This window comes from Heterocephalus glaber, unplaced genomic scaffold (assembly GCF_053883595.1).
Source record: "Heterocephalus glaber isolate CG9 unplaced genomic scaffold, H.glaber_assembly_v1.0 deba00001497, whole genome shotgun sequence".
Lineage (NCBI taxonomy): Eukaryota > Metazoa > Chordata > Mammalia > Rodentia > Bathyergidae > Heterocephalus > Heterocephalus glaber.
In genome coordinates, this window is record NW_028258320.1 from 69628522 (window position 1) to 69652403 (window position 23882).

The 23882-nt window shown below is 44.3% G+C and overlaps 1 protein-coding gene across 17 annotated transcripts in view; it reads left to right on the top strand.

Annotated features, from left to right (window-relative positions):
- The window catches only part of Ablim1 (actin binding LIM protein 1), a 295966-nt gene that overhangs the window by 131513 nt on the left and 140571 nt on the right, over nt 1–23882 (top strand). For all 17 annotated transcript variants that reach the window (XM_087185683.1, XM_087185686.1, XM_087185680.1 and 14 more), the window contains one exon: nt 19958–20092. In XM_087185683.1, coding sequence (XP_087041809.1) covers nt 19958–20092 — 135 coding nt within the window. Of the gene's footprint in view, nt 1–19957; nt 20093–23882 lie in introns of those variants that run through there.

The following is a 23882-nucleotide window of genomic DNA, read 5'->3' on the forward strand; positions in this document are numbered from 1 at the left end:
ACCACACTTTGACACTGGATAGGTGACCTGTGGTTTCTGTGGGTAACATTACCAGCCCTGCAGCTCAGTAAGTTGGAATTTTACAGAAGTAGCCTCTCCATTCTCTTTTGCAAACTTTATCTTGCTCATGATGCACATATGACAAAGGACATCATTCTCACCTGACTCTCCTGCAGACAGAAAGAAGTTGTTATTTCATAGTGAAGCAGACCTGTGAGTTTCCTGTGCCTAAGAAACTGGTGTCAGTACCTGACACTGGATGTGTACAGGGTGGGAGGAAGTGACAGGGCATTTTTCATCGATGACTTGGGGCTTGTATGGGTTGAGGAAGGTGGCATTTGTTAGAGTCAAGGTACAGGTGTGCACAGGTGTGCTGTTCTATAGGCATGATTCACAGTTTACTGGGGTTTGTGGGGCTGCTTGGATTTGGGGGTAAAAGGGGGTACATTTGATGTCTTGGCTTGCAAAGTCAACTCATCCCTGTTTAATCTTTGGGGAGTTAAAATATATTATTAAAGCATGGAGCATTTCACTCCCTGCCATTATATTCTAGTGACATGTGTATTTTCTTATTTCTTTCTGTTGTTTATTATTTCAGACATTATGAGAAGGGAGAAGCTTAAGAAAAAATGAAAAACAGTGAATGGCAGGAAAAGCTAGCAAGGTTATTTCTCACTGGAATGTCTGATGTGAGAGAGGGCTGAATATTCCCCAGAAGAAGGCAGGGGCTGTGGGTCCCCAGGTCCAAGGAGGGTCGCGTAAGTGACACATGGGTATCTGCTGGACCGCTGTTCCTGTGTCACTCATAGGACCCCTTCTGAACAGGCGTCCAAGAGCAGCGTGTTAGGACTAAGGGTGGGAATGGAACCCACGAGGCTGAGCACTGAGGAAGGGCGTGCCTCTCTGCTCCTGCTTAGCCAGAAGGCTCTGCCACCCCTGCCGTGTGTGGAGGTCCAGCCTGGGCATAGCAATGAACCATAGCAATAGTGTTCTTGACCACACCACACGGGCAGTGGGGTCTGTTCTCTGTGAGGCATTTTGGGGTTAATCTGACACACTGGTAAGTTCCTGCCTTTAGTTGGTTAATGTGTTGAGAGGGGTGTTGATCAAAACACAGAGGTGGCTGAAGGCAATGGCTGTGAGTAAAGACAACGTTCAGGGGCTTCACACAAGGAAGAGTTCCCATCTCAGGGAAGCTCAGCAGGCTTTGCAGAAAGGGAGCATGAAGATCGGCCTTGAGGGGCTCTATAAACTTCTTGCTGTCAGGAATGGGATGGTGGTTGATCCAGCTTGCATCCTTACACTGTGTCTGCTCCACAGTACCCTTTCGTTGAGTACTGAATGCACTAACTAGTGAATGCATGATGTGTAGGGGTGGGGGAGGCCATTTTACTTATTTAGAAATATTTCTTTACAATCTAATATGAAATAAGCAATCTAGATGTGGAAACCAAATGCAGTTCTTGACCCGAAAGCACTCGCATTCTGGCAAGGAGTATACACATAAATAATCATGATGCAATGCGAAATGCTCACAGCAGAGAACTATTGAAGTAATATCCAGAGAGTGCTTAATTCTGTGGGACAGTCGTGAGTAATGGGGCTTTGAAGGATGAACAGGAGTACAGTAGTGGGTAAAGGAGTGTTGAGAGACCGGGGTTCATATTGGTGAAACAGAAGCAGGGCAGTGCAGCAGCCATCTGTGGAAATACAGCCAGCTCAGCTTGGCAGGGGCTACCGTTGGCTGCATGGGATAGCAGTGGATGTAAGGAAGGTGAACTGGAAGGCTTTGTAAGTTGCACTGAACTGAGGAGGGTGAGAACTGGGGTCCTTTGAAAGGCCTCCAAGAACCAGGCAGGTGACCTAATAAATAATAAGCAGGGACTGGGGAAAACTGGGGAGCGTGGACTTCCTCACAGGGAGGAGTTATTTGCTGTCCCATCCTAGGTCCTGCGGAGAAAGACTAGCCAAGTTGCCAGACCTGCAGTCTTCAAGAGGAGCTATGGGTAGAAATGGGAATTTTTATGCAAAATCTCTGGAAGTTTTAATGTTGGCAAATGAATCAGTTTTCCCTTTAAAAAAATCATTGTATGGGCCAAGCAAAATAAGCCTGTGGGCAGGACTTTGCCAGAGGGCCTGCAGATTACGATCTGGGGCTTACCCAGTGTTCACCAACCCTACCTACAGGAGGAAATGCCATTCCCACCCAGGACCCCGGCAAAGATACCTAGGAATGGCTCAGATAAAAGCCATGTGAAGCAATCTCACCTCCACTCTCTGCTGTTTTCGCTTCTCTTTTTTAAATATGCTCATCATGACCCACTAAATTGATTTTGTGTTCTCATGTGTCAAGACCCAAACTTTCAGAGCCATTATAGTAGGACATCTAGACTGACCAAATTCTCATTAAACAGAATGAAGTACTTCCCTGGGAATCACATTTCCGTCCTAGAGACTCCTATGACAGTACCGATAGGTATGTTTCTCTTAAGTTGGGTTTCTTCGCTTGCAACTGCAAAAGTTTTCATGGGACAATTTCTGAATTTATCACTCTGTCCTAAACAGAAGCTGACTCGAATTTGATGCCACTGTTTGGGGTTCATGATAAAATTAAGAACAGACTCAAATGCTAAATCCAGAGTAGAATGTTGACATTCTGCAGAAACTCCAAGGCAAACCCTGCCCTCCTTAGGCTGTGTCAGCAACTCGGCCTGGTGTTTGTGGCATTGCTGTTTCATGAAGGAGGCCTTGTCCCTGTGCTTCTGCATCACCACTTCACTTTCTTGGTGTTCATCTGGTTCCCTTGCTCTTGCTTGGAAACCACAAAGAGAGGACAGAGGACCATTCAGGACTTGAACAGCCTGTCATACACTGTCCCACCCATCAGGGCCTGAGCACTTCACTTCCACTGTTGAGCATGAGGTGCTGTTTAGCATTCATTTTTGACATATATGAACATTTCCAGAAAAATCATAATGCAAGGCACTGGTGAGAGCTCCCCTTCCCCTCAAGGATGCATGTGAGTTGTCCTAGTGAGCCTCCTTTGCAGTAGGAAAGGGGGCGGCCATTCCTCAGGTCTAGGACACGTCTATCATCACACTTGTCTTGACTTGGAAGCACCCATGCAACATACAACATGACTTAAAAAGAACTTGGGCTTTGGCAACATGTGTACAAGAGTGGCTTTCTGTGGTTGGAAGGAGCTGATATAATGAGACGTGCCCAGGGAAAGACTTTGCCTGCTGTGAGCACCACAGTGGGCAACACTCATGTGATGGTCTTGCATATTGAGTAAACTACTAGAAGCCAGCTACTGAGCAAGAGGCAGACTGGAAGGCCAGTCACAGAGCAGGTGGCTGAGAGATACTTTCAAGGTTGAGGGGCCAGGACAGTGCAAGATGACTAGGATGTTTGGGGACCTTTGGAAGGTGCCCTGCTTACAGGGCCTATCCATTGCATTTCCAGGACAATATTTCCATCCTAATGTAGGGGGCAGCGCCCTTTGGAGTTGTACAGCCCTCAGTTGCACATCTTTTCTTGGGGCAGTGTGGTACCAGGGAGCCAACTCTGGGGTTGGTGTCAGACCACATCTCTACCACCTCCCAGAGGGCATAGAGCCAAGCTATTCACCTGTCTGCCAGTCTGGTTTTTCTCTAGTGAAGAGTCCAGAGAAAGCCCACTTTCCTCTCTGTGCAGAGATTTGATCAGTTATCAGATAGGTGTGAGGGTGGGAGGAGGTATTGGTGGGTCACAATAATAATAACACGTAACAAATGTGATCACAATAGAAAATGTGGTGGATTCGTCATTAAGAACTAGGCAAGAGAGGAAAGGAAATGACCAAATCTAAGCAGACAAAAACATACAAGAAAGGGAGTGCTATTCAGAGGATGCATTGAAAAGTCTAGTAGAACAATAATTACATTCTCAAAGTATAAAGAAATTAACTAAAAATTGTGCTGTAGCCATACTGATAAGAGCTGAATTGTCATCCAGTAAAGCAGGATGTTCACAAGTGATAGCTGAATTGGTATGAGCATAATGTTAAGAAATGTAGCAAGGAGGACTGGAAAAACCCCAAAAGTTGAGCACATTTGCTTACTGGATGTGAGAGGAGAAGGACAGGCAGTTGTCTTCCTGCATTATAAGCATATTTTTATATGCATAAGCCTGTTTGATATTTTAAGCTTTAAAAATGTTTGATAAAAATGTATGAGGAGGAAAAAAAAATTCATTTAGCACGTGTCTATTGTTAGGGTTAATCTAAGTGAGATAATAGATGTGAAAACTTAAGAGGGCACCTGTCCTGCAGCAAGTGCTCGATAAATGCTAACAAGGAGCAGTTGTCTGTAGAGTTTATTTAAGTAGCGTGGTAGGCTGCGCACTCCAGAGCCAAAGGAATGGCCCATTTCTTTGTAGATAAAGTAGGACTAAGGTGTAGGTGATGAGAAGAATTAAATATGTCACTGGATGGAAATCCAGGGTCAAATGGCCTTCAGCTTGGATTTTCTGGGCCTGAGATTGTGAACCCCTTCCCTGTGTCAATCTCTTTTTCGTTTGCCTGTTATGACACAGACGCCATTCTTGTATTCTGGTAGCTTTATAAAATTATCCTCTAAGCCTCTGAGATATTACAGGTTTCCCTGAAAAATTGGTCAAGTTTGTAAGTAGGAACTCTACAACCAGACTGACTGGGTTCAAATTCCAACTCAACTGTTTGTTATACAGCGTGTCCGTGTTAAGTCACTTGACCTCCCACAGCGTCTGTTTCCTCATCAGAAAATAAGGACAATAATGGTATCACTTTAATAGGGTTTTTGTGAATATTAAATCAATCTATGTAAAACATTTGAAACCACTATGGCACATAGCTAGGGCTCAGGAATTATCTGCTAGCACTGTTGCTACTATTATTCCTCCAGACTGAGTGAAATCAAGGCTTGATATGGAGTTTAGAATCAGAGTATTTCAGGACCCAGGAAAGTAAAGAGAGATGGGGTAGATGGGTTGAGGAACCAAGCAGGGTCTGCCCAGCTTCACTCTTTGTAGTACCTCAAGCAGAGCAAAGCTTTGTCAGCTTCATCGTGCCATAATAGTCCAGGACTACAAGTGGCTTCTTGTGGCCAGTATTGCCTACTGTTCTGTGATAGGAGTTCTCCAAGGAACTGTACAAGTTGTGTTCTTTTTGGGGGGGGCGGGGGGGTACTGGGGATCGAACTCGGGACCTTGTGCTTGCAAAGCAACAAGTTGTGTTCTTGATGCCATAGCCCTTGGCCAAGCAAGCTGATGAATCTCATCCTCTGTCTTCATGTGGTGCAGTGAAATGAGATGTGTAACGGCGCAGAATGTATTGGGCTCATAAGGACAGTTGATTTAATGTGTTTGAGGCTCTGGAAGGAGGACACTGGGGCAGTCCTTCCTGGGACACGTCACACGCATCAAACTCCACATCACCCTGTCCAGCTTTGGGACACATCATTTAGCTCTTCCCAGGCTCTGGAGCCACCTCAGCCCCTCCGCACAGCTCAGGTTGGTTGGACATTGCTTCATGGTGTAGCTTTCAGCAGAGAGCTTTGCCAGAGTTGATCCATCTGTCAGTATGCTTGTTCTTTCAGCCCTTGTTTTTCCTGGTTCAGAGACTTAAGTCTTTCACCTTTTGTAGTGACATCATCAAAATTGATAGTGTTGGTGAACCCAAGGCACTTAATTGGCTTTCAGGTTCACCTGAAGGCTGTTGCTTTGCAAAACAGTTAGAAAATAAGAGTAGTATTAAATGCATGGCCATATTAAACGTATCTGTAGCACATAGCTTTGTATCACCTGAACCTTGGCGATACATACAGACATGACAAAGAAGAAAGGACGTAGAATGTTTAGAATGCAGTATAAAGAAAGGAACTAAAAGCTGAGCATGGTGGAGCACATCTGTCATCCTAGCACTCAAGGAAACTGAGGTAGGATTGCGAGATCAATCCCAGCTTGGCCAATTTAACAAGACCCTGCGTCAAAATAAAAAAGGGCCAAGGAGGTAGCTCAGTACAAAGGCCTAGATTCAATCCCCAGCACATACACACACATGTACACTCATACACACACACACACACACACACACACACACGGAATATAAAAGGAAGAAATCTGAGCTAGGGTGGACAGGGAAGCAGGGCCTGTGGCTTTCCTTAGATGTGTCAGGGACGTGACAGAAGCTGCTTTAGGATGAGACCAACAGGAGGAGAAGGAGCCAGCCTTGCAGGGAGAAGGAGCTGTGTGGGGAGACCTTGAAGCAGTGGGAACTAGAGCGTGGGAGCCACACGGATTGGAGAGATGAGGAGAGGCTAGAGAGTTGGGGAGACTCAGGGCATCTTATGCACCTGGAAGCTTCTGGGAGGGGTTAGTTTGTGGAGCAGTCTGCTCCAGGTATATCCTTGAGAGATCATTCTGGTTGCTGTGTGGCAAAAGGATTGAGAAATGAGTTGAAAGTCCACACTGTTACAAGACAAAACCCCTTTTGTTCTCAGTAACTGTGCCCTGAATCCCTCCTAGCCCTTGCCTTCGGTGAGGGACCCCTTGCCTACAGGCATATCCTGTTGCTCATCTGCTGGAGGACCTCTGGTGCTGACACTCATGTTGACACACTTCGAGGCAGGTCGTGTTTCTAAAAACTCCCACAGGAGACCTGAACTGGGTCTGATGGCATCTCATTCTGATATTCTGGTATTTCATTTCTTCTTTTTTATGGCTTCTTTCCTTTTTTTAAAATTAATTTTATTGATACATTTTAGGTGTACAATATAATGACATTCATCATTGGAAATTTGTACCTTTATGTAATCTCTCTTGGTTCTTATTATTTTTCCCCCATGGCTTCTTTCCTAAGAAGGTGGCAGAGATGGAATGATAGCAAGGACATTTGTCGGGAGATGTGTCAGTGAAAACATGTGCAGTATCTTGGAGGATCGCATGTATTAACAAGGTGTGAGACAGTAGGAGTTCGGGCGATTCCAGTCTGTGTTTACACAGTTGTTCCTTCTGATTGCTATGCCGATGTTGAGGAGCTGACACTAATAGATACCAATCAAACCTGTTGCTTTGTTTAAAATGCATAAAAATAAAAAGTAGGTGAATGGTTGCCTGGGATTTTGAAGAATTTGGGGAAGTAAGAGGGGACTGTTAAAGGACACAAGGTTCCTTTTGGGGTAATGATAATGTCCTAAAATTAGATTGTGGTGAGGGCCACAGAACTCTGAATATACTAAAAACATATGAGTTTTAAAGTGGATGAGTTGCATGATACTTGAATTATATCTCAATCAAGCTGTTGAAACTAAACCTGCCACTAAGTGTGATAGTGCACACCTATAATCTCAGCACTTGGGGAAGCTGAGCCAAGAGGATCAAAAGTTTGAGCCCGGCCCAGGCAATTTAGCAACTTAATGAGACCTTCTCTCAAAATAAAAGGGCTGGGGATGTAGTATAGAGCAAAGGCCTTGAGTTCAATCCTGAGTAGCCCCCCCCCCCAACAACCCAAACTGAGCAACCAGAAACTGTCGCTTTCAACAGTGTGATCAAGTGAAACAGTGACCCTGGGAGCTGTGAGATCGCTTGGGTGGGCGGGTACTTGCTGGGTGCTACACTGCAGAAAAGCAGGTATCCAGTGCTAAAATCCAGTGGACAACAGGGCGCAGAGTTCAACGTATTTGAGTTGAGGCAGTGTGCACGGGCACTCGTTTCCAGGACCTTGAAGTATGAGCCACAGTTTTCCCACATCGGAACACCCGGAGCCAGCCGTGGCTTCCATATCTTGCACACTCATCTGTCAGGAAAAGGGCTGGGCACTGGGCATACGTGAACTCATTTATCCTCCTAAATGTCAAAGTAGGATCCACCTTCCTTTTACAGAAGAGGAAATTGAGGCTTAGAGAAGAAAAGTAACTTGCTGAAGGTCACAGAGGTAAAAGGGGAAGAAACAGGGATGGTGCCGAGCCATCTAAGCAGCACTTGTACTGTGACCGTGACCCGCTCAGGACGGAGCCCTGCCGGCTACCCTGTTGTACGCCAGAGGCTTGTGCACTGCCCGCACTGTGAACTGACAGACTTAGCAGGCCAGACTAGTCCTGGACTGGATCACTCCTCTAAAGACTTTGGGCCACAGCTAAATGAGGAGCCTTTAAAGTATGTTCCTTAGCTTCTCCTTCAGGGACAAACAAGGCCAATCTCTTTACTGCTTCATATTCCACATTGCCCTTCACTTACCCTGTCCTTCAGCCAAACCATCTTTCCTAACATCTCCCAGATGAACCCCATTCCACCCCTCCCATTGTCTAAGATGCCTTCCTCGTCCTTCCTACTTAAATCCCATGCAGCTGGAAGGGCACTTCCTTCTTGAAGCATTTTTCTGGCTTTTCTCTCCCTTTTCCACTTCTCTCCCAGAATATGATTTGTCTCTACCTCGTGTTCTCATCCATTCACCCCCATGCATTGTCTTTCTCCTCCCACCTCTACCCCACTAAATGGTAAATTCTGGAGGGTGGGACCTGGGATTGACATGGTGTACACAGAAGAGATGACAACTTTCCCCTCAATTTGCCCCTGCAGACTGCCAGATTTACAGCACCCAGATGTGCCCTGGGCTCTCTCACCCGCAGCTCCTTTCTTATGCTGTCCCTGACTTGAACCGCCCATTTCCTGTCACCCTTTCACTTCTGCCCACCCCCCACCCCCAAGAGGCAAGTGTACTCTCTTTTCCCTGAGATTTTCCCCATCTTTGGCCCACCCTACTGCAGAAGTCCTAGCGCATGGCTAGAATCGCCCCTGGTTCTGTAACCTCCTCTCTGTGTGGGGCAGCTCCCTGGAGGGGCTACTGTGCACCCTATCCATCTCTGGGACCTGCTTCAGAAGCTGGCTTGACTGTCCTGCAGCTCCACCAGCCCTGGGACAGCAGAGCATGTGCAACAGGCTGCACTGAGTCAGAATCTGCTAATAAGCTATTTCCAAAATGCTGGAAGGTTGTATTTAGGAGAGTTCATGGGGGCATTTAAAAAATTGTCTCCTCCGCTTTTTCCCACCTCCAGTCTCATGCTGGACTTCAAATGTATTATTTTTCTTGTCACGTAATAGGGCTCCACTTAAGCAGATGAAGCTGTGAAGTTAAACAAGAGAATGAAGAAGCCGCCAGGGTTAATAATCTGTCACTTGAGTGAAGAGGAGAATGCCTAGCAAGGTGACAGGTGTGGATTATGTGTGTTTGCCTTTTCTGGCAAAGGTCACACCCGGCAAAGTTGCATCACAGTAAGAGCGTGAATGGGCCTGAATTTCAGGTCTGGGAAGAGTCTGGAGCTGGAGTGTACCTAAGAGAGCAGCTGCAGCACTTGGAAACATGTCTGATGTGACACTGGGAGGCTGTGAACACAAGTCTTGGGCTTTTGTCCCCCATTGGGTATGTAGACCCAGGGGGAGGTGAGTTTGTGTGTTTGTTCCAGCAGCAGACGCCTTTCTGAAAGGGTTCAATGCTTGTTTCTAAAATGTAGAAGCACCTGAATTAAAAGCCTAATTTTGCTAGTTACTAGCAGTGACCTTAGGCACAATGAGGTGCTGATAAATGTATAACAACCAGCCCTGCAGAGGGCAGGCAGAGGGAGGCCCGGATTTGTGAAGTGTGCAGATTTCCAGTGTAAGTGCATGGCCATATCACGCTGCCAGTGAGGTCATTGACCACACCATTGGCCTTTCCAGAGGTCCCAGTGCTGAGTCAAGTCCCTTAACATCTTGGAAGCTCAGTTTTCATATCTGCAGAATGGGATGGAGGGGCTCCAGGGACTTACTGTATTAGAACACTTTATAAATTGTGAAGTGCCATAGACATAATAACCATTTCTACTAGCTTGTCTAAAATGCTTTGTAACTAGTTAATGACTCCAAGTGTGTCCCGGGGCATAAGTGGAAGCATCCAAAAAGAAAAGACCTAGGGAAGTCAGGTGTGGTGGTGCACTCCTATAATCCCAGCACTCTGGGAGGCTGAGGCAGGAAAGTTACGAGTTGAAGCCCAGCCTGGGCAAGTTAATGACATAGTGAGACCCTATCTCAAAATAAAAGATAAAACAAGAAGGGACTAGGGATGTGGCTCAGTGTGAAGGTCCTGGATTCAGTCTCAGTATTGCAAAAGAAAAAAGAAAAGGCCAGGGCAGCTGAGAGGCCCCCTGTGCTGTTAATAGACAGACTTGCACCACTCAGGACATCTCAGTCGACATTTTAGTTCTCGGACTTTGTTCTTTTAATACCTCTAGGATGTATGGATGGTTTTGGAATTAGATGGAGGGCAGTAGTGGTGCCATACCAAAGTCAGTCCTATCTCAGGACCCTCAGCTCAAATGCGGATAGACCTGACCCTGTGTCGTGCCATGTAGTCCCATAAATGGCTCAGCTCGGACTGCAGTCCCTTCCTGGCTCAAAATCAGGGTGGATGTGGCTCTCCTGCGGTCCATTAAGATGTGGTATTCTGCCAGCAGGGTTTAGACTGAAGCTACTGCCCAGTTATTTGACTTGATCCATTTTTAAGTGAAATTGCTGGTGTGAGGATAATTTGAGATCTCTCTCAAATAGATCTATCAAATTTCAAAAGTTCTATCAAATTTCAGAAGTGGTTTTTGTCATACTTGAGATATTCCTGCTCCTAGAGGTCAGTGACTGTCCTGACATTCAGCTGACACAGGCTTCCAGGCACCAGGTGCCATAGGGGCTCTGGGGAGAAGCTTCTACCCTAGACCAGGGGTGGCGAATGTATGGCACTCGTGCCACAGCAGGCTGTTCGATATCATTGAAAGCTCTGAAAGGTTCACCATCACCGCCCTGGACAAAGACAGCTGTTCCCTGCCCCTCCTTACAGTCTCAGTGGGGTGCAGCATGGGACAGGCAAAGCAGAATTCCCAGCTTCTAGTGCTAGGTCCCTTCTGATCATCTTGGGCAGAAGTGATGGGTCTTGTATATGAGTGACTGTCCTCCAGGGTAAATTCACTAACACGGGAAGGGGGGTTGTCTCCATGAGCCATAGCAGTCCCAGGTGTCTCTGAGAAGGCACTCTCTTAGGAAGGGAAAGATAAGGCAACAAGCTGAGCTAAAATCCCTTTCTGAGATGAACCGGCTTCTGTAGAAGGCAGGTGGGGCACAACAGAACGAGTGAGTCAAATGAATTACAAGGAGGAAATTGCCTGACTGGATGACAGAATCTTAACCTCGTCTTTGCCGTGGGGGATCAGATTAACTGGATTTGAGCCTAGGCTGTTTCTGTTGTCAGGAGTCCATTTGAGACATTGCTGATGGTGTCTTTTATGTTCAGAGGAATAAGGAGGACACTGTGCATTGTCATAGAAAGGGCAAAGCAAGAATGAGGACATCTTTGGAGCAAAAAGCCACAAGTGGCAGGGAGGCTAGAACAGAGCCTGCCTGCTGGGACTGTTTGTGCCAAGTAATAATCCTGATTTCCAAACTCACAAGGTATAAGGAAATTAGGTTGTAGAGGCCAATTCAAGACAAGGCTCATTTTGGACAACTAATAACAGGGTAATGATGTGCATAGCTTTGAATAACTACCACTTGCCACAGCAGGAAATGAACTTCTGGGTAAACTGCAAATTAAGCACCCTGTGCATTTAGTTAAACTCTTGGATTTGTTGCTTCCTAGGCCATTCTAGCACAAAGAGAGAGAGTAGGAGGTGGGGGAGAGCACGTCTCTAGATGTGTGCTTGCATCTCAATGGGGAACTCAGGATAGACACAGAGAAAACATTCTAGGTAATGAAGCAGTCTCTCAGAAACAGAGACAATTGGATCCCTGTCTTAGGCAGAAATTAACCTTAGTGTACAGAGTGCCATCTTGTCTTTGCTGACGCAAACAGATCTTAACCAGAGGCAGATTTCCAATCCAGGCCTCTGCTCAACCTGCAGGCTGCAAGGAAGCTCCTCCTGATTGTAGGTTGTGTTTCCTTGCTGTCTCCCCTTTACTCTGTAAGAGTTCTTTCCCCATCAATTGCTCCAGCCTACTAATGTATTTTTATATGTGAAGTGTTATTTCCCATCTGCTTATTTACTAGTAGGTATTGGGTTTAGAATGATGATGCACCTCACTGGGTGTTCAGTGCTTCTGTGGTGTTTAATCAGGATCTAGTAAGCAGATTGTATGAGCTGGATGTCCTTCCCCACTGGACAAGATTTCCCTGTGGAAATCCCCAGGATACTACATCTATGCTTGGGCTTTGGGGTTGGACCATTTCTTAGCAGTGTGATCTCGGACAAGGCACTTAACTCTTTTTAGCCTTGGTTTCCTATTCTACAGAACAGGAAAAAATAATGCAAAAATACCCTCATAAGACATCTGTGAGAACTGTCTGTGATTATGGGTATCAGTTAGTTATCACTATGTCTGAAAATAGGTATTCAAAAAATGTTACCTGTTACTGAAATATAATGGTGTTGTTCTTAAGTTATTTATTTTGATGTCAGAAGTGCAGGACCTGGTACCTTCGTGTGGGAGGAGTCGCAGTAGTGGTATTAGGTGATAACTCTATTTTCCCTAACCCAGTAATCAAACAGTAACACAGGGATGACAGTTTAGCTTATATGATATTTGAAATCAGAACTACCCCAGAAATTTGGAGAAATTGACCATGGACCTTACAGTTGTGAAACCAGGATTGATGCATTGTGAAACAAAAGCAAAATTCAAAACAAGAGAAAATTAAATGTTGGTTGATGGTACACACATTCAGTGCTGAAAGATGCGGAAATAAAAGGCAAATTATGTTGAAAGCAACGTTGAAAGAGTTTTTCCAAAATGGAGATGAGAAGCTATTAGGAAACAGGGCTTGTGTGTGATTGCTCTTGCTTTCTCGAGTGGGAGCTTTGGTTCATTCCATCCTTTGACCACAGGCAGGAAGCGCAGATAATTCCACGTGCCTCATGTTCAAGAAGCGTATCAAGAGCTAATTGGACTCTTGCTTTATGGACATTTTTACTCAGTATATACATTCTTTATCAGTCACATGACCCTGCCACAGAGTACCTGCTCTTAACGCCAATGGATGTTCACCATAAAAGAATTTTTATGATTTTGTAATAAATCTCATGAAAGTGCTCACCTCCCTGCCTGTTCAGAACACTGAACACTTCCACCATCTGCATCTGTGTCTCCCAAATTTCCCTTCCTAAGATCCCCAAATAAAGTCCTATTTATTCTTGTACCTTCTGAGTTTGACTTGATCATTGAGGATGTGAAAGAAGGAAATATTTGTTCAGCCTATGCCCGGTGACTGTGTCAGAGTTGCATCAGGCTCCATCTGGGCTCTGTGACTTGAGCAGGCAAGGCAAGGAGGAGCCATGCCAAGGAAGGCGTACAGCTGAGCTGAGCCAAGCCCTTGAGGGAACTGAAGGCCAGACCAGGAAGTAGTCCAACCCCAGCTGAAGGGTGGTCGGCTAGTAATGCAAAGAGGTAGTGGACTATTCTAGTGCCCAGTCTCTGGGGTTAGGCTGAGTGCAGGACCAGTTAGCACAGTGATTAGTGCTCAGTAAACATACTTTCATCTCAGAAATCTAAAAGGCTGCCATGGCCCACTTTATTGGATGGGAGTTTTGTGGGGTTTTTGGTACCAGGGATCGAACTCAGGACCTTGTGCTTGTGAGGCAGGTGGCAGCACCACTGAGCTAAATCCCCGGCCCCCATGGCCCACTTTATTGAACCTCTCTGAAGCCAGGCAGGAAACTTCAGACTTGATAGATTGTGACACAGAGAGTTATCGAAAATGTTTTTGTTCTTTTTAACAAACATTATTTTTCAAATTAAAGTTTTAGATTTAAAAATTGAGACTATACTACAGCATTCCCATATACCTAATGGCCAATTTCCTTTATTATTAACATCTTATATTAATATATTTGTGACAATTAATGAACCATTATTAATACATATTAACTAAAGTCCATGCTTTATTCAGATTTCCTTAGTTTTTATCAGATGTCCTTTTCCTGTGCCAAGATCCCTTCTTGGATAGTACGTTATATATCAGTGTCTTCTCTCCTTACTCTCTTGGGATAGTGTCTCAGAACTTGTTTTAGATGATCTGGACAATTTTGAAGTGTAGTGGTCAGATACAAGGGGTGATCTAAAAATACAATGAATGTTTAAATTTTTTAAAAGTCCTACAATGAAAGACCCATTGCCAAGAATTATGGGCTATGGATGTTCAAAGCAAAGAGAAGTATTTTGAGGGGGATTAATGACAACGTATCTTTTACTGTAATAAATGTTTTTATTTAAACATTCACCTTTTTTTATCCTATCTCATTGATCATGTATGGCAATTTCTGTCAGATAAAAACATCATGGTGTATCCTCATCCACCTTATTCACTGAATCTGGAACCATGTAACCTCTGGTTCTTCCTCAAAGGCAAAATGACCATGAAAAGTAAATGTTTTGAATCAGTTCAGGACATTGAGGCAGCTGTGACGTTGCAACTAAAGATGCTCACAAAAAAGGACTTCCAGAACTGCTTCAGAAAGTGGCAAGAACAATGAGATGAATGTGTTCCAAGTGAGGGGAATTAATGACAATGTATCTTTTACTGTAATCATTTTTTCAAAAGTTTAAATATTTACTGTATTTTTATCATACTTCATATTTTATAGAATAACTCAATTTGGGATTTTTCTCCTCATTAAACTAAAATTCTGGGGGTATTGGAAAGGAAGACCACAGGCAGAGTGCCAATTTTGATTCCATCATATCAAAGATACAGTCTGTCAACATGACTTAACCACTGTGAACGTTGACCTTACTTACCTGGCCAAGGTAGTATGTCAGATTTCTCCACTGGTCAGTTATTCTCCCTTTCCATATTGTCACTGTGTGCAGCCCACAAGTAATAATCTTTAGTAGACTACTTGCAGGTTGTGTTGAAGAAGAAAGAAACAAGCCAGGAGGAGAAAACTCGCAGCCCTAAGAAAGGGCTTGAGGGCCTGGACGAGGGTGGGGAGAGAAGGCACAAGGGCTTCCACTGTAGTGGGAGATAAAAGAGCAAATCCAGCATGACTGCGAGGTTGTCAGTGTCAGTGAGTAGGGGATTGCTCTGCATCAGAAGTCATGGCATAAATTTACTGCAAACTATTCCTTGGCTGTGTCACCTTGGGTGAGTCAGCCTATCCTCCCGGTCCTCATTTATCCATTGGTAAAATGGGGCCGACATCTTGTTCTTCCTACCTCATGGAGCTCTGTGAGAGAGACGATATTGAGTAGATATGAGAGCTTAGAAAGCCCATCAAGCACAGTGTCATTTCAAAGACTGGTTCAAGGATCTGGAAATGGAAGAGGACTTGGAAGGGGTCCCTTGTCACCGGAGAGATCCTGAGTATTTCAGGTAACCCAGAGCAAGGTGTAACTCATACTGAAACTCTGTCATACACTTGTGCTTTCTACTTGCTAAGGTTTTAATTTCAAAAATGCTTTCTTGGATGTGTTGTTTCTCACGGTCTAGCTCACAATCTGTTCCCCAGAGTAACATAGCTTGGGCAAAGCAAGGCGGGCTATGGCTTTGAAGGATGGCCCAATCATCCCAACATGTCAAAGGCCTGGGCCGGGCCTTGTGACCTTCCTCTAAGGCCTGAAATAGGATTATCTGAGGCCTCAAGCTCAGTTTCATTCCCTGAGATATTAAAAGGTGACGTATTAAAAATGGGACTTTGGGTTTCTGTGTTGCACTGGAATTTCTCTCTCTCTCTCTCTCTCTCTCTCTCTCTCCCCCTCTCCCCCTCTCTCCCCCTCTCTCCCCCTCTCTCCCCCTCTCTCCCCCTCTCTCCCCCTCTCTCCCCCTCTCTCCCCCTCTCTCCCCCTCTCTCCCCCTCTCTCCCCCTCTCTCCCCGTCTCTCCTCCTCTCTCCCCTCTTTCTCTTTCTCTCTCTCTTTTTGAGACAGTCTCACTATGTAGTTCAAGCTGGCTTTGAGCTCACTGTATAGCCCAGGCTGGTCTCAAACTCATGGCAATCCTCCTGCCTCAGCCTCCCGAGTTCTGGGATTACAGGTGTGCACCACCATGCTCAGCTACACTGGAGTTTCAGAGATATGGCTGATCTGCTTCTGTTGGACATTAAAAGAAAATATAAAACTTCTCAGTTAGATTTACAGTAGGAAGTTTTGTCTGAGTAGCCAAAATCTTTCCAAACTGGACCGTAGGTAGTGGAAGAATCTCTTTATCTTTTCAAGCAAACACGCCCTTGGCTCTTCCTCTGCATATCTCCATTATTTAGAAAGTGTGCAGCCACACACTCTTGTTTTGTCACTGTACTCTTCTTCCTTGATCAACAAAATTGGTGAGCTTTGGAGTCTTTATCTGTGTCTTCCCAAGTTCCAAGATAAATCCCTGGAAGAGTTGGGGAGACCTGGGGAGACTGGCGGATGAAAGGCACTTCTCGTAGTAACCCACTGGTTACTTGGGGCAAGAATGTGAACTCTTTCTGTTTCAGTTTCCCCATACTTACAGGTTGTGAAGTGACTACTACTACAGTCAAGCTAGTGAACATACCCAGCAAGCCATGTACGAGTAGCTACTCTGAGTTTCCTCTGCTTAGAACCATTTTAAAATATTTATTTCTTGACACAGTAATTGTGCATATTTATGGGACGTGGTGTGACATTTCAATCCATTCACGCAGTACGTGCTGATCAGGTCTGGGTACCTGGCATATCTGTCACCTCAAACATTCATCATTACTTTGTGTTGGTAATGCTCAAGTCCTACTAGCTCTGTTGAAATAATTATTGTGAACCATTGTTATCCTGCCATGCTATAGGACATTGGAAGTTATTTTTCCTACCTAACTGTACCCCTGTATCCATTATCTTCTCTCCAACCCACCCTCACATCCATCATTTCCAGACCTCGGTAACTGCTACTCTATTGTCTGTTTCTATTGTAATTAACTTTTTAGCCTCTCTATATATTTGAGAACATGTACTATTTGTCTTTCCTTTCCTGCCTTATTTCACTTAACTTAATGTCCTCCTGTTCCATTTTGCTGCAAATGACAGAATTCAATTCTTTTTTATGGCTAAATTGTATTCCATTGTGTACACGTACCACATTTTCTGTATCCTAGTTTGGTTCCATTTCTTGGCTTCTATGATCAGTGCTGCAGTTGCTTGCTGCATAACTACTGCAAGTGCAGTTGTTTCCTCAACATACTAATGACTCAGTAGTGGGATTGCTAGATCGTATCGCAGTTCTATTTCTAGTTTTTTGAGGAGCCTCCACATTGTTTTCCATAGTGGTAGTACTAATTCACATTCCCACCAACAGTGTAGGATAATTACTCTTTCTCCAGATCCTCACAAACATTTGTTATTGTTCGGACTTTTTGGTAATAGCTGTTTCTAACTGGAGTGAGAGAAAAAAGTACATTTTTAATACTTGCACAAGGGATTCTGATTCAGGGGTCAACTTGGTCACCTTGAGAATTATCAGCTGGGTGCTGCACCAAGCTGTGGATACCTTACCACACATACTGTGGATATTTCCTTTATAAGCCACGTCCTACCTGCTGCTTTTAGAACTGCTAAATAAATTATTGCCCGACTTGTAATAATTTCCTGATTTATATAGTATGAGGACAAACTTAGGAGTCAGAATGGCCTGGACATAAATCTTTGTGTTCACATTTACTGATACTCAGGCAAGTTGTTCAGCTTCCCTGGGGCTGTATTTCCTCATCCAGTGAATGGGAACAATATTGCCCACCTCACTGAGAGAGGAGGCTGGTCTCGGTGGAATGTTACTTCCCTTGGAAGTAGGAATTAACTCTAAGAAAACGTCACATACTGCCTTCCAGCACTTGGAGCAGGTACTGTTAAGAAATATTTTCTTAATGCCCAGGCAAATATATTTTTGGCCTTGGTACAAAATCACTTTCAAAGTCAGTGATCAATACCATGCACCCCCTCCTTCATTCCTTTAGAAAATGCTGTGTTGTGTTGTAAATTCAGGTTTTTGAGCGAGATCCCGCAGGTAGATAAGGAAATGCAGGTGAGCCGCCTTGCAGTCTCAGGTCCTGGTACAGAGAGTGCAGATCGGGTGTTTGACCCGAAACTGCCTCTGCTCTTAGTCCAGATTTCACAAGAAGAACCTTGTTGCTCAGAATTTAGCCAGCAGTGGATTATTTGGACTGTCTTGTTCAAACTCTTTCCATGTGAAATGAGAGCATAACAGAAGTCTGAGGAAAAACAACAATGAGCTATTATACTTGCATGCACAGTGAGCTCCTTACTGTAAGGTGCTTTTTATTTTTTTTCTGTACTGGGGATTGACCCCAGGTCTTCACATTGAGCGAGATTCCCAGCCCCCACCCATTTTAATGTTTTATTTTGAAGTAGGGTCTGGCTAAGTTTTCCCGGTTGCCCTCCAGCTTGCCATCCTCCTGCCTTAGCCTCCCAGAGTGCCAGGCTAGCAGATGTGCTCCACCACACCCGGTTCATAAGTGGCTTTGAAATTGAACCTCGGCAGTATCGGCCTCCATACCCTTGCCCAGTGCCATTTTACCATTTGAGAAAAAAATCATCATTGTTCTTTATGTTGGTTGATTCATTTTAGGTTTTCCGTTCTTGTCCCGTATTATGCTCATGCGGGTTCTTACTTAAGACATTTGTATATGTTACATGGGTTATGAGAAGCCAAAGCAGAAAAGGAATCTGATAGCAGAAAGGGCCTGTTTGCATTCTCTGGCTGAAGAAGCTGCAAATTCATTGGCTGAAAGCCACAGGTGTCCTCTCACTGCCTTCTCCATTGGCCTTCTGTAAAGGGAGGTACATTCTCTTCCCAGGCCAGGGGGGCCCTGGAAAGCGGCAGAATAATCCACAAAAGTCCCACTGTGTGACTTTAGTCTGAAAAGACCCTAGAAATCACCTTGTCTGACCCCCTTTCCCTAATCAGAAAGCAAACAGGCTCAGAGGGATTCATGTGGTTCCAAGGTTAGTGTTTTCGTGATACATAATGGTTACATTTGCTGTGGGAGTTGATAGATGTGCATAACACATTTTGGTTCTTTTTACTTCCCCTCCTCCCTCCTCTCCTTCCCTCCAACTCTTAGTCTCCTTCCTATTTGCAAAAGATCTAGTTCCCTATTTCCGATTATCTTTTATTTTTCTCTTTAAATTATTTATGCTCTGAGTTTCTCATATGAGAAAAACCACGCCATATTTAAGCTTGTCTGATTTATTTCACTTAGCATTTTTGTCTCAAGGTGCATCCAGCATTATTTAATTCTTGCCTGCAGTGTATCAGGAGCTGGGCACATCATAGGAGTCTCATAGTTGGCTTCCTACAGGCCAAGTTGCCAAATTAGGAGAAGGAAATGCTCTCTAGTGAAGTTGACCGCAAAGTGTCCAACAACATACTAATTAAAAAGTAAATGAATGTCTTCTGCATTTCTTTGGTGCAGGGGCATCTGCTATGTCATAGGAGCTGGGGAGGAAAGAGAGGTCCAAGTGGGAAGAAATGGACCAAAGAAATAGTCCTCCCTCTCAAGGAACTTATAATCTACAGCAAATTCCAGCTAAAACATCCTTGCTCAAGAAAAAGACATTACAAATGCACATTTAAGAATGTTGAAACAAACAAGATTGTGTATTTAATGGCCCAGTTTGAAGTCCTAGAGGACTGGGGAAAGGGCAGAGCACAGCGGGCTCCACAGCTGAACCAGCCCAGTGTGTCCCCAGTGGCCACACTACTGTCCCCAGTGGCCGCTGCTGTCTTCCTTATCTGTGGATCGGATGCTCAGGGCATGGGGCAGGGCTCATGCTCAGCTCATGCTTATTGAATCAATATGTGACTCATTGATTCCAAATGATAAGGATAGCTATGCACCCCGTGGGGACCCCTTTGCAGGAATGCTCCCACCTAACCTGGATCTTGTGTTTTTTTCCAGTGGCCCACCCTCAGGACCCCCACCATCCATCAGAGAGGCCTGTCATTCACTGCCATAAATGTGGGGAGCCATGCAAAGGAGAAGTGCTTCGGGTCCAGACCAAACACTTCCACATCAAATGTTTCACCTGCAAAGGTACAGTGCCTCCAACGTCCCTGCTTAGTAGCACATCACAGGCAGTGCCTTGCCAGGCCCTGGATGATGGCATGATTGCTTTCACAAGCCCTGAGGAGTCACTTACATCTTGGTTTGCAGTTTGATGAGACTCTTGGGGGGAGACAGGGTCCCTCAAGACTGGTAGTTCCCAGGTCTGTGGGTGCTCACTGAGGTCCCCGATCCTGGGTGGAGTGACTAACTCCATAGAAGGACAATGAAGATCCGGTTTTGTGTTTTGTACTTTCTATTCATTTCCCTCTGAAGTGAAAGATTCCTACTGCAAAGTAACCTTGTTCCAGCATCTGTTCATTAAAGGAGGACTGAAAAACTTGTAAGATTGGATGCTAAGTCATTGTCTTTTCTGAGTGTGTGTGTGTGTGCCTGTGCATGTGTATTGAGAAGTTCCTACTTAAACGAGAACACTTGGAAGGCCTCCAGGCAGAAAAACATCTCCCATCCAAAAAGCTATCAATTTGAAGTTAATTTCCATTAACAAGCTCCTGTTGTGAGTTCACAAAGGGCAGCATCTCGGTATGAAATATGCTGACCTGTTATTCCAGAGCCAGGGCATGGCTGACTTGGGAAAAGGGGAAAAGAAAGTGGTTTGTGTGTTTATTGCAGAAGCAGGTTACTTGAGCTGAGGGCATGTCTGGGTAGCTCAGGATGCAGATAAGTAAAATAAGGAGAGATGGAAGGGAGGGCAAGACCCTGAGCTTGTTTGTAGCTTTACTCTGCACCATATGCATGGTCATCGCCCATCTCTGGAAACTGGGCTTTGTTTTGAGCATCTTAGGCACTGCCCTCCCAAGCTATCCATCCATGGCTGGGGAGGCTCTCAAGTTGATAGACCCCAGGCTACCTACTGACCCTCAAAGATTAAAAAAAAACAAACAGAAGGGGAGCTTTTCCAGAGTCCATGGCTATTTGCTTCAGTGAGTATGGTAACTTTTCAATGAGTAACTTTTCCAGAAAGAAACAGGGTCAGCATCAGAATCTTGGGTGAAAAGGAGAAGGAGAGGGAAGGGGAGGAGCTCACTGCTCATTGTGTGAGGATGGTTAGGGTATTATAACCAGGTGTTTTGCTAAATGAGTAGACAGAGCTGCCCTGGCCGCTGGGGGTGGTGGAATGGGTAGCCGTGTGAGCTGATGGAGATGCTAACTTGTGCCAGTATAGCAACTCCTTTACTATATATGCACCTTACCATATACCTTAAATACATGCAATAAAATGTATTAAAACCAAATGATGTAATATACATGTCATATAAAGGTTATATTTAATCCTCCTGAATTCCTCTCTGAATAAGTATGATAATCAAACCAAGGTTTTCGGGAAGTCTAAGGTCGATCAGAAAACATCAGCGTGACTCCAGGATGGCAAGGCTGCTGCCTCACCACGGGGCTTGAGTCCTGCTGCTGTTAGTCAGCAACTCTGCAACCTGAGCAAGTTTCTTGTGTCTCTGTGGCTCAGTGTCCTTATCCAAAGTACAGAGAGTAGACCAGATGACGTTTAAATCACTCCAGCCCTGAAGTCTGCAGATTCTGTATACAGATAACCAGATGTGTGTGTACTGTAGAACCCAGAGGTACTGGGGTGGGTAGCATGTTTTCTGGTTGCATACAGTATAGCTAACTTGGCATCAGCATTATATTTTGTTTTACTTTTTTCTCATAAATTTTGTGAGACATGGCTCGAGGGGTAGATTTGGTAGGAAATAAATACAGCCCATAAATGACTGTGGTCCTTATATGTATTTGATATTTCTAGTGAAATTACTCAGGTCTTGGAAGTTTCTGTTCAACACATCTAGGTGTTAGAATACATACACATGCATGTCACATGGGGTGGATGCTTTCTTGTTTAGGGTTTTTTCTCTTCTAGTTTAAAACTGAGGACCAAATGTAACTTATTTATGATGAAAAGTTGCTCCACACTATACATGCATTCCTGAAAAGTTGAATTTTTGCTCAAGAGCACCTACTATTTATAGGAATAATTTTTTTCTTTTTTTTTTTTTCTCTTTTTTTGGTACCGGAGATCGAACTCGGGTCCTTGTGCTTGTGCAGCAGGCAGCGAAACCACTGAGCTAAATCCCCAGCCCTAGGAATAATTTTTGATTAACGAAATGTTGCTAAAATGAACAAGTCATCTGTTCTTGTAAATTTGTATTTTCTCTCCCGTAATCTGCCATTATCTACCATCTTGCGTCCCATCTTCCTAGGGTCACCCTTTTCTTTAATACCCAAACAGAACAGTTTTAAGTTCCCTATGGCTTTTACAATAGAAAAGCCATGACTTTCCCAAAAATTCTAGACTAGCATTGCCCAAAGGGAATATGAGGCAAAACTATGTGTGTAATTCCAAATATTTTAATAGCTATATTAAAAATGAGAAGAACAAGTACAATTAATTTTCAGAATGTATCTTATTTAACCCCATATATCTACAACATTATCATTTCAATATGTAATTAGTATAAAATATTGAGGTATTTGACTTTTTTCATACTTAACACATCTTGATTTGAGCTAGTCACATTTCAAGTGCTCATAACCACATAGTGGCTACCATATTGGATAGCACAGTGTCAGTGAGGTTTGCATTCTTGTGGTCTCCTCTCCATTCTTGCTGGTATTAAATTTTTGGTCTTCCCTTGTGAGTGCTAAGCCTTTTTCATTATTTCATCCCACACTGGCCATCGTTCCCTTCCTTCATTTCCCAAAGTACCACTAACACCTGGCATCTGTTTTCAGCAAACTTTGCTGAATATCTGGAGTACTGCAGGGAGAGTATAGCATGGACTAGCATGGAATAGACAACAACTGCTTTAATATTTTCAGATCATCTGCAATGACAGAAATTTCTCACTGGCCAGCCCTCCCCCACATTTGCTTCCTGCCTGCCTGTCTTCCTTCCTTCCCCTTCTTTCCCACCGCACCCCCTTCCTTCATTTTAGTTAAAAGACTCATTTTCAGACAGGCTTACAGAAAAATTGAGCAAAAAATGCAGGCCAGGGCCACTTTTCATACTTATTCTGAACTTATATGCTGCCATTTTGGTTGTGCTTCCTCCTCTATGCAGACTTTTCCCTCCATCCCAATAAGATCAGGACTCTAGAGTTCCTTAGGACCTCTACTTTGTAAGTCAGTTAGGATGGTTTTTCAGAAGAACTTGTAGTCTGCTCTCTGATGAAGGCTGTTTTCCTTCTAATCTGCACAGTGCTGACTGCAGCCCAACCCTCCGACAACAGTTTCCTTTTCTTCCTGTGACATCTGAAGCAGAGTTGTGATGCCTAGCTAGGGAGTGAGCTTATGTCCTGGGACAAAGGCCTTTGGGTGAGGATCACACACCAAAACAAGCTTGGCTTTGAGTCAAGAGCTGGCAGAGTGCATGGGAGTATCTTCACATGCTGACTGGGAATTCTCCCTGGAATCCTCCTCCACTGCTGTCCTTCACACATACACTGTGTAGACAGAGCCTTATTTCTTGAGTGGGGCAGTGATTGTGTTTTGCAGTTAGAATGAAAGGACTAAAATATGAAGCTTTGTAGCAATAAAAAACAAGGATGAATGCTTTTTGTTTAAAATAGGTCTTGAAAGAAGGAGTAAAGAGGACACTGAACATTTTATTTGAAAGGTAAACACGTAGAAAATGGGAAAATATTCCTGTGGAGGAATTAGAGATTACGTATAGCACATGCTTAAATCAACATTTAGTCTCTACAACTTTCTAGTTAGCCATAGTAGTCAGATAGTTAGTTAGCTGTAA